The sequence below is a fragment of the Oncorhynchus mykiss genome, chromosome 15 (genome assembly GCF_057628025.1).
Source record: "Oncorhynchus mykiss isolate SJ-2025 chromosome 15, ASM5762802v1, whole genome shotgun sequence".
Taxonomy (NCBI): Eukaryota; Metazoa; Chordata; class Actinopteri; order Salmoniformes; family Salmonidae; genus Oncorhynchus; species Oncorhynchus mykiss.
Genome location: NC_143036.1, coordinates 72,522,210 through 72,534,395, shown reverse-complemented (window position 1 = coordinate 72,534,395; position 12,186 = coordinate 72,522,210). Strand labels below are relative to the sequence as shown.

The 12,186-nt window shown below is 45.2% G+C and overlaps 1 protein-coding gene across 2 annotated transcripts in view; it reads right to left on the bottom strand.

The window, feature by feature from the left end:
• LOC110490812 (plexin-B2) overlaps window positions 1-12,186 on the bottom strand; it is a 187,241-nt gene that overhangs the window by 22,512 nt on the left and 152,543 nt on the right. Inside the window, exons 19-24 of one of the 2 annotated variants that reach the window (XM_090201080.1) lie at window positions 9,201-9,337; window positions 8,785-8,973; window positions 7,554-7,662; window positions 5,549-5,758; window positions 4,615-4,794; window positions 3,315-3,451 (exon numbers count right to left, since the gene is read on the bottom strand). In XM_090201080.1, coding sequence (XP_090057206.1) covers window positions 3,315-3,451; window positions 4,615-4,794; window positions 5,549-5,758; window positions 7,554-7,662; window positions 8,785-8,973; window positions 9,201-9,337 — 962 coding nt within the window. Of the gene's footprint in view, window positions 1-3,314; window positions 3,452-4,614; window positions 4,795-5,548; window positions 5,759-7,553; window positions 7,663-8,520; window positions 8,561-8,784; window positions 8,974-9,200; window positions 9,338-12,186 lie in introns of those variants that run through there. The other variant, XM_090201081.1, reaches the window with a different exon arrangement.

Here is a 12,186-nt window from a genome sequence, read left to right as displayed (position 1 = left end):
CATTAACACATAGGAACAGTCCATTAGACTACAGACATTAACACATAGGAACAGTCCATTAAACTACAGACATTAACACATAGGAACAGTCCATTAGACTTCAGACATTAACACATAGGAACAGTCCATTAAACTACAGACATTAACACATAGGACCAGTCCATTAGACTACAGACATTAACACATAGGAGCAGTCCATTAGACATTAACACATAGGAACAGTCCATTAGACATTAACACATAGGAACAGTCCATTAGACTACAGACATTAACACATAGGAACAGTCCATTAGACCACAGACATTAACACATAGGAACAGGCCATTAGACTACAGACATTAACACATAGGAACTGTCCATTAGACATTAACACATAGGAACTGTCCATTAGACTACAGAAATTAACACATAGGAACAGTTCATTAGACTACAGACATTAACACATAGGAACAGTCCATTAGACTACAGACACTAACACATAGGAACATTCCATTAGACTACAGACATTAACACATAGGAACAGTTCATTAGACTACAGACATTAACACATAGGAACAGTCCATTAGACTACAGACACTAACACATAGGAACAGTCCATTAGACTACTAACACATAGGAACAGTCCATTAGACTACTAACACATAGGAACAGTCCATTAGACATTAACACATAGGAACAGCCCATTAGACTACTAACACATAGGAACAGTCCATTAGACATTAACACACAGGAACAGTCCATTAGACATTAACACACAGGAACAGTCCATTAGACATTAACACATAGGAACAGCCCATTAGACTACTAACACATAGGAACAGTCCATTAGACATTAACACATAGGAACAGTCCATTAGACATTAACACACAGGAACAGTCCATTAGACATTAACACATAGGAACAGTCCATTAGACTACAGACATTAACACACAGGAACAGTCCATTAGACTACAGACATTAACACATAGGAACAGTCCATTAGACTACAGACATTAACACATAGGAACAGTCCATTAAACTACAGACATTAACACATAGGACCAGTCCATTAGACATTAACACATAGGAACAGTCCATTAGACTACAGACATTAACACATAGGAACAGTCCATTAAACTACAGACATTAACACATAGGACCAGTCCATTAGACTACAGACAGTAACACATAGGAACAGTCCATTAGACATTAACACATAGGAACAGTCCATTAGACATTAACACATAGGAACAGCCCATTAGACTACTAACACATAGGAACAGACCATTAGACTACAGACATTAACACATAGGAACAGACCATTAGACATTAACACATAGGAACAGTCCATTAGACTACTAACACATAGGAACAGTCCATTAGACTACTAACACATAGGAACAGTCCATTAGACATTAACACATAGGAACAGACCATTAGACTACTAACACATAGGAACAGTCCATTAGACTACTAACACATAGGAACAGTCCATTAGACTACTAACACATAGGAACAGTCCATTAGACTACTAACACATAGGAACAGTCCATCAGACATTAACACATAGGAACAGTCCATTAGACTACTAACACATAGGAACAGTCCATTAGACATTAACACATAGGAACAGTCCATTAGACATTAACACATAGGAACAGCCCATTAGACTACTAACACATAGGAACAGTCCATTAGACATTAACACATAGGAACAGCCCATTAGACTACTAACACATAGGAACAGTCCATTAGACTACTAACACATAGGAACAGTCCATTAGACTTCAGACATTAACACATAGGAACAGTCCATTAAACTAGACATTAACACATAGGACCAGTCCATTAGACTACAGACATTAACACATAGGACCAGTCCATTAGACTACAGACATTAACACATAGGAGCAGTCCATTAGACATTAACACATAGGAACAGTCCATTAGACTACAGACATTAACACATAGGAACAGTCCATTAAACTACAGACATTAACACATAGGAACAGTCCATTAGACTTCAGACATTAACACATAGGAACAGTCCATTAAACTACAGACATTAACACATAGGACCAGTCCATTAGACTACAGACATTAACACATAGGACCAGTCCATTAGACTACAGACATTAACACATAGGAGCAGTCCATTAGACATTAACACATAGGAACAGTCCATTAGACTACAGACATTAACACATAGGAACAGTCCATTAGACTACAGACATTAACACATAGGAACAGTCCATTAGACATTAACACATAGGAACAGGCCATTAGACTACAGACATTAACACATAGGAACTGTCCATTAGACATTAACACATAGGAACTGTCCATTAGACTACAGAAATTAACACATAGGAACAGTTCATTAGACTACAGACATTAACACATAGGAACAGTCCATTAGACTACAGACACTAACACATAGGAACAGTCCATTAGACTACAGACATTAACACATAGGACCAGTCCATTAGACTACAGACATTAACACATAGGAACATTCCATTAGACTACAGACATTAACACATAGGAACAGTCCATTAGACTACAGACATTAACACATAGGAACTGTCCATTAGACTACAGACACTAACACATAGGAACAGTCCATTAGACTACAGACATTAACACATAGGAACAGTCCATTAGACTACAGACATTAACACATAGGAACAGTCCATTAGACTACAGACATTAACACATAGGAACAGTCCATTAGACTACTAACACATAGGAACAGTCCATTAGACTACAGACACTAACACATAGGAACAGTCCATTAGACTACAGACATTAACACATAGGAACAGTCCATTAGACATTAACACATAGGAACAGTCCATTAGACTACTAACACATAGGAACAGTCCATTAGACTACAGACACTAACACATAGGAACAGTCCATTAGAGTACAGACACTAACACATAGGAACAGTCCATTAGAGTACAGACATTAACACACAGGACCAGTCCATTAGACTACAGACATTAACACACAGGAACAGTTCATTAGAGTACAGACATTAACACACAGGAACAGTTCATTAGAGTACAGACATTAACACATAGGAACAGTTCATTAGAGTACAGACATTAACACATAGGAACAGTTAATTAAAGTACAGACATTAACACATAGGAACAGTCCATTAGAGTACAGAACTGTTCCACTATGTGAATCTGTAGTTTGCACATTTGAGATTATTTAATTGGTCCTAGAGTGTAAACTCCAGACACCCATTTCACCGGGTGAACTAAAAACAATTCACCCATCAGAACTACATGAGTGGTGCTTGATGGGAAGTGTAGTTGTGTACCTGTAGCAGTAGACGGACACAGCTATGAACAGTAGCATAGGGACGATGACAGCTGGGATGATGATAGCCAAAGGAACCTCATACTTCCTCTCATAGTTCACTGAGCCCACCACCCACTCACCATTACCAAACTTGATCTGTTAGGGAGGGAGGGAGAGAAGAAAAGAAAGATAGATATAGAAAGCAAGGGAATGAGAGAGATGAGGGGGAGTGTGGGAGAGAGATGGACAGAAAGAGAGAGAGATGGACAGAAAGAGAGAGAGAGAGAGAGAGAGGGACAGAAATAGAGAGAGATGGACAGAAAGAGAGAGAGAGAGAGAGAGAGAGAGAGAGAGAGAGAGAGAGAGAGATGGACAGAAAGAGAGAGACAGAGAGAGACAGAGAGAGAGATGGACAGAAAGAGACAGAAAGAGAGAGACAGAGAGAGAGATGGACAGAAAGAGATGGCCAGAGAGAGAGATGGACAGAGAGAGAGATGGACAGAGAGAGAGATGGACAGAGAGAGAGATGGACAGAGAGAGAGATGGACAGAGAGAGAGATGGACAGAGAGAGAGATGGACAGAGAGAGAGACAGAAAGAGAGATGGACAGAAAGAGAGATGGACAGAGAGAGAGATGGACAGAGAGAGAGATGGACAGAGAGAGAGACAGAAAGAGAGAGACAGAAAGAGAGAGACAGAAAGAGAGATGGACAGAAAGAGAGAGACAGCGATGGACAGAAAGAGAGAGACAGCGATGGACAGAAAGAGAGAGAGATGGACAGAAAGAGAGAGAGATGGACAGAAAGAGAGAGATGGACGGAGAAAGAGAGAGAGAGAGATGGACAGAGAAAGAGAGAGAGAGATGGACAGAAAGAGAGAGAGATGGACAGAAAGAGAGAGAGATGGACAGAAAGAGAGAGAGAGAGAGAGAGAGATAGACAGAAAGAAAGTTCAAGTCAGCTAAAGGCAAATAGGAGAAAGCTAATTCGCTACAATACGTATATAATTGTGGAGAGTCAGATATACATCAAGGTGTTGATAGTGATATTTCTCTGTCAGGACTGAGTGGTCCCGGTCAGAAGACTAGGATTATTGTATGGTTGAATCAGGTGTGTTACTGCCTTGACTGAAGTGAATGCCTGCAACAGGACATTGGATTAAGTTTGGACAGCCCTGATTTAGATAGAAATGTACTGGAACACAAGCACCTATCTGAAATACATGTTGAGAGCCAGAGAGACATATCAGCTTGTCCAGTGCTAATGCCTGAAGCCTCTCTCTCTATGCCTTGGGTTTAGACAGAAGGCCAGTGTTGTCACCGTTAGGTCCAAAGGGTCGGAGCTGGTGTCTCTGCGCTGGCGTTTGGAGCGGGCTCTGGGCTGGGTGGACGGAGCTTCCAGGAACAGCTTGTCATCCTGCAGGATGGTCACCTTACAGGACGCATCTCCCACGAACGCCTGGGCTTCTTCAGCTGTCATGGCCTTGCTGAAACCACGACCCTGGGGAGAAAGAGGTGGCTGGTCGTTAACCTCTGGACTGCAGGGACATGCAATCATTTGTAAAAGCAGATATGATTATCTCAATATTGATATTAATTATATCAACATCAATGCACTATAATTGTCTTTTCTCTCCGAGGGGGACATCATAGTCACAAGGCAGAATACATGTGTTTGTTTGTTTGTTTGTTTGTTTGTTTGCCCTTTTTCTCTCCAATTTCGTGGTATTCAATTGGTAGTTACAGTCTTGTCTCATCGCTGCAACTCCCGTACGGACTCGGGAGAGGCGAAGGTCGAGAGCTGTGTGTCCTCCCGAAACACAACCCAACCAAGCCGCACTGCTTCTTGACCACTAAACCTGGAAGCCAGCCGCACCAATGTGTCGGAGGAAACACCGCACACCTGGCGACCGTGTCAGCGTGCACTGCGCCCGGCCCGCCACAGGAGTCGCTAGTGCGCGATGAGACAAGGACATCCCTGCCGGCCCAAACCCTCCCCTAACCTGGACGACGCTGGGCCAATTGTGCGCCGCCCCATTGGTCTGCCAGCTGCGACAGAGCCTGGACTCGAACCCAGAATCTCTAATGGCACAGCTAAGACCACCGTGCCACTCGGGAGGCTGAAGCAGAATAACATTTAAGCCACAATGGCCCATGGAAAATGATAAGCCAGTATTACTAGAAATAACCCAAAAAACTACTAGACAGTAACCATGACAACACAACCCCATAAGAGTAGTGTTACTGTTCTTTACCGTAACGATGATGATGGAGGTTTCAGTGATGATGTTCTTGGTCAGTTCATTGAAGAATGGGTCGGGGTGGTACTCAAAGGAATTCAGTTCCTCTATCACGTTGTCTAGCTGGAGGAAGGCCCTAAAGGACTGGGTCTCAGAGGACCTGTTCACCACTGGACTGTCAAACAGCAGCACAGTGTCGTTCTTATGTACGGCATACTGGATGAACTGGAGAGGAGGGCAGAGAGAGATAGAATAGAGAGAGAGAGAAAGATATTTCATTCCTGGCAGGACACTGTGTCTGTGTTTAGTCTCACAGAGAAGTCTGTAGTCACAGACAAAAACATACAACTCACTGTTGACATGCTAGCTACCTGCCACGGATAATATCACAGCTAGAGTACTGTACACTAGGACATGCTAGCTACCTGCCACGGATAATACCACAGCTAAAGTACTGTACACTAGGACATGCTAGCTACCTGCCATGGATAATATCACAGCTAGAGTACTGTACACTAGGACATGCTAGCTACCTGCCATGGATAATATCACAGCTAGAGTACTGTACACTAGGACATGCTAGCTACCTGCTATGGATAATACCACAGCTAGAGTACTGTGCACTAGGACATGCTAGCTACCTGCCATGGATAATACCACAGCTAGAGTACTGTGCACTAGGACATGCTAGCTACCTGCCATGGATAATACCACAGCTAGAGTACTGTACACTAGGACATGCTAGCTACCTGCCACGGATAATATCACAGCTAGAGTACTGTACACTAGGACATGCTAGCTACCTGCCACGGATAATACCACAGCTAGAGTACTGTACACTAGGGCATGCTAGATACCTGCCATGGATAATACCACAGCTAGAGTACTGTACACTAGGACATGCTAGCTACCTGCCACGGATAATACCACAGCTAGAGTACTGTACACTAGGGCATGCTAGATACCTGCCATGGATAATACCACAGCTAGAGTACTGTACACTAGGGCATGCTAGATACCTGCCATGGATAATACCACAGCTAGAGAACTGTACACTAGGACATGCTAGCTACCTGCCATGGATAATACCACAGCTAGAGTACTGTACACTAGGGCATGCTAGATACCTGCCATGGATAATACCACAGCTAGAGTACTGTACACTAGGACATGCTAGCTACCTGCCACGGATAATACCACAGCTAGAGTACTGTACACTAGGGCATGCTAGATACCTGCCATGGATAATACCACAGCTAGAGTACTGTACACTAGGGCATGCTAGATACCTGCCATGGATAATACCACAGCTAGAGTACTGTACACTAGGACATGCTAGATACCTGCCATGGATAATACCACAGCTAGAGTACTGTACACTAGGACATGCTAGCTACCTGCCATGGATAATACCACAGCTAGAGTACTGTACACTAGGACATGCTAGCTACCTGCCATGGATAATATCACAGCTAGAGTACTGTACACTAGGCCATGCTAGCTACCTGCCATGGATAATATCACAGCTAGAGTACTGTACACTAGAGGGATTAGAATACACTACTGGCAGGAAACAGAGAACTTGTGGAATGGTATACTAACCTCAATGGGAGTGGACTCTAGAATGGATAACATGTCATGTATTGTATAATAGGAGTGGACTCTAGAATGGATAACATGGCATGTATTGTATAATAGGAGTGGACTCTAGAATGGATAACATGTAATGTATTGTATAATAGGAGTGGACTCCAGAATGATAACATGTAGAGTATTGTATAATAGGAGTGGACTCTAGAATGATAACATGTAGAGTATTGTATAATAGGAGTGGACTCTAGAATGGATAACATGCAGAGTATTGTATAATAGGAGTGGACTCCAGAATGATAACATGTAATGTATTGTATAATAGGAGTGGACTCCAGAATGATAACATGCAGAGTATTGTATAATAGGAGTGGACTCTAGAATGATAACATTAGGTGTATTGTAATAGTAGTGAGTAGTGTGTACTGACCTCAACGGGAGGGGACTGAGAGAAGTCATCAGCAGATGGCAGCACCTTCATGGTGGCTCTCTGGATGAGGTCAAAACCACTGCCCACACACACGATCCTCCTGCCTCCACTGAAACACCAGACAACACACACGTCAGCTCTCAATACAACACACACAATCCTCCTGCCTCCACTGAAACACCAGACAACACACACGTCAGCTCTCAATACAACACACACGATCCTCCTGCCTCCACTGATGTTCAACCTTCCTAACTTCTCCCATGTCAGCCCCCTGATGTTCAACCTTCTTAACTTCTCCCATGTCAGCCCGCTCCTCAACACACTGCACTGGCTTCCAGTCAAAGTTTGGATCCACCACAAGACCCTGGTACTTACCTACGGAGCAGCAAGAGGACCTGACCCTCCCTACCTTCAGGCTATGTTCAAACCCTACATCCCAATCAGAGTACTCTGTTCTGCCACCTCTGGTCTCTTGGCTCTCCTACCCTTATGGGAGGGCAGCTCCAGCTCAGCCCAGTCCAACCTTTTCTCTGTCCTGGCACCCCAATGGTGGAACCAGCTTCCCCCTGAAGCTAGGACAGCAGATTCCCTGTCCGTCTTCTGAAAACATATTTTGTGAACCAACACTCGCACTTGACTCTTTTCTCTCTTACTAGCTGGGACTTTGAAGATATAGACAGATGAAACATGTACTTCCAGTACTATGAATTATTTATTTTTATTTAACTAGGCAAGTCAGTTAAGAACAAATTCTCATATTCAATGACGGCCTAGGAACAGGGGGTTAACTGCCTTGTTCAGGGGCAGAACAACAGATTTTTACCTTGTCAGCTCGCGGATTCAATCTTGCAACCTCCCAGTTACCTGTCCAACGCTCTAACCACTAGGCTACCTGCCGCCCCATGTGGTTGTCCCACCTAGCCATCTCAAGATGACGGCACTAACTATGCGGCTCTGGATTAGAACGTCTGCTAAATGACTAACATGTAATCCTCCTGCCTCCACTGAAACACTAGACGACGACACCATATATCAGGGTCATGTTAGGAAGCACAAAACAGGAGAAACCTTTTGAAACGTTTTGAAAGAGGGAGACACGACCTGAATGTGTCCAATAAGAAACGGCCATTTAATTATCCACTTCAAACTGTTTTGCATTCAACTCAAGCTTGGCTTAAAGAGGGGCTTTGACTTCCACCCTCTCTGGGGCACTGTGGACTCCACTCACCATACGAAGCTGGTCTTGGGGCTGTAGTCCGTGAGTTTGGGGTTCTCAGAGTACTGGAAGTTGAAGGTGACGGGGACGTCCTTGGTGGTGCTCTTCCCATACTTCACCGAGACTCTCAGGGACTCCAATGGAACCTTTTGTCCCTTGTATACACCTGTCTCACAGGTGATCTCACTGCCAAACGACAACCTGAGGGAGAAACGGGGACAGAGAGCATCGTGGGAAAGGTCAAACTGGGGTCGTAGTGTTGAGGGGAGAGAAGGTCATCTCAAAGGAACAAGTCAAACATAATTACTGTATGGCTAATATATTTCAGAGGTCGGCCTTGAGAGAAGAAGTGAATAGGACATGACTCAGGCAACCTATCCAGACAGCAACCTGCAGGGGTTGGAAGACTCAAGTATGATCATCCTTACACTTCACAGGGCGTTCCCCCCACGGTGACAATGACATCATTCTTGTTTGCCGTATCCAGGTGTTTCCCAGAGATAGTGATGACTGTTCCCCCGGCCACAGGGCCCTTCAAGGGGGAAACTTTCTCCGGGATGGGGTCCTGGAGGGGATAAGAGATGAGACATCAGTGATAAGGTAACATACTTAGGTCCTGGACGTTTTCTTGACTGCATGACCTGACAAGAAAAAACTCCTCTCCTGACCTTCTAACATTCTATATGGTTATTTAGCAGATGTTTTCATCCAAAGTGTTTTACAGTTAACAACCCAGAGCCCACTGTCCAACAACCCAGAGCCCACTGTCCAACAACCCAGAGCCCACTGTCCAACAACCCAGAGCCCACTGTCCAACAACCCAGAGCCCACTGTCCAACAACCCAGAGCCCACTGTCCAACAACCCAGAGCCCACTGTCCAACAACCCAGAGTCCACTGTCCAACAACCCAGAGTCCACTGTCCAACAACCCAGAGCCCACTGTCCAACAACCCAGAGCCCACTGTCCAACAACCCAGAGCCCACTGTCCAACAACCCAGAGCCCACTGTCCAACAACCCAGAGTCCACTGTCCAACAACCCAGAGCCCACTGTCCAACAACCCAGAGCCCACTGTCCAACAACCCAGAGCCCACTGTCCAACAACCCAGAGTCCACTGTCCAACAACCCAGAGTCCACTGTCCAACAACCCAGAGCCCACTGTCCAACAACCCAGAGCCCACTGTCCAACAACCCAGAGCCCACTGTCCAACAACCCAGAGCCCACTGTCCAACAACCCAGAGCCCACTGTCCAACAACCCAGAGCCCACTGTCCAACAACCCAGAGCCCACTGTCCAACAACCCAGAGCCCACTGTCCAACAACCCAGAGTCCACTGTCCAACAATCCAGAGCCCACTGTCCAACAACCCAGAGCCCACTGTCCAACAACCCAGAGCCCACTGTCCAACAACCCAGAGCCCACTGTCCAACAACCCAGAGCCCACTGTCCAACAACCCAGAGCCCACTGTCCAACAACCCAGAGCCCACTGTCCAACAACCCAGAGCCCACTGTCCAACAACCCAGAGCCCACTGTCTAACAACCCAGAGCCCACTGTCTAACAACCCAGAGCCCACTGTCTAACAACCCAGAGCCCACTGTCCAACAACCCAGAGCCCACTGTCTAACAACCCAGAGCCCACTGTCTAACAACCCAGAGCCCACTGTCTAACAACCCAGAGCCCACTGTCTAACAACCCAGAGCCCACTGTCCTACAACCCAGAGCCCACTGGGACCACCAGTTAGACCTCATGTCACGTCCCATTCCCCTTCACTGGTTTATCACCACAACACAGCTACTGAATACCACTTTATCACCACAACACAGCTACTGAACACCACAACACAGCTACTGAACACCACTTTATCACCACAACACAGCTACTGAACACCACAACACAGCTACTGAACACCACTTTATCACCACAACACAGCTACTGAACACCACAACACAGCTACTGAACACCACAACACAGCTACTGAACACCACTTTGTACTTTATCACCACAACACAGCTACTGAACACCACTTTGTACTTTATCACCACAACACAGCTACTGAACACCACTTTGTCACCACAACACAGCTACTGAACACCACTTTGTCACCACAACACAGCTACTGAACACCACAACACAGCTACTGAACACCACTTTGTACTTTATCACCACAACACAGCTACTGAACACCACAACACAGCTACTGAACACCACTGTCACCACAACACAGCAACTGAACACCACAACACAGCTACTGAACACCACTAACACCACAACACAGCTACTGAACACCACTGTCACCACAACACAGCTACTGAACACCACTGTCACCACAACACAGCTACTGAACACCACTGTCACCACAACACAGCTACTGAACACCACAACACAGCTACTGAACACCACTTTGTACTTTATCACCACAACACAGCTACTGAACACCACTGTCACCACAACACAGCTACTGAACACCACTGTCACCACAACACAGCTACTGAACACCACAACACAGCTACTGAACACCACTTTGTACTTTATCACCACAACACAGCTACTGAACACCACTGTCACCACAACACAGCTACTGAACACCACTGTCACCACAACACAGCTACTGAACACCACAACACAGCTACTGAACACCACTTTGTACTTTATCACCACAACACAGCTACTGAACACCACTTAGTACTTTATCACCACAACACAGCTACTGAACACCACTTAGTACTTTATCACCACAACACAGCTACTGAACACCACAACACAGCTACTGAACACCACTTTGTACTTTATCACCGCAACACAGCTACTGAACACCACTTTGTCACCACAACACAGCTACTGAACACCACAACCCAGAGCCCACTGTCCTACAACCCAGAGCCCACTGGGACCACCAGTTAGACCTCATGTCACGTCCCATTCCCATTCACTGGTTTATCACCACAACACAGCTACTGAATACCACTTTATCACCACAACACAGCTACTGAACACCACAACACAGCTACTGAACACCACAACACAGCTACTGAACACCACTTAGTACTTTATCACCACAACACAGCTACTGAACACCACTTTGTACTTTATCACCACAACACAGTTACTGAACACCACTTTGTACTTTATCACCACAACACAGCTACTGAACACCACAACACAGCTACTGAACACCACTGTCACCACAACACAGCTACTGAACACCACTGTCACCACAACACAGCTACTGAACACCACAACACAGCTACTGAACACCACTTTGTACTTTATCACCACAACACAGCTACTGAACACCACTTTGTCACCACAACACAGCTACTGAACACCACAACACAGCTACTGAACACCACTTTGTACTTTATCACCACAACACAGCTACTGAACACCACAACACAGCTACTGAACA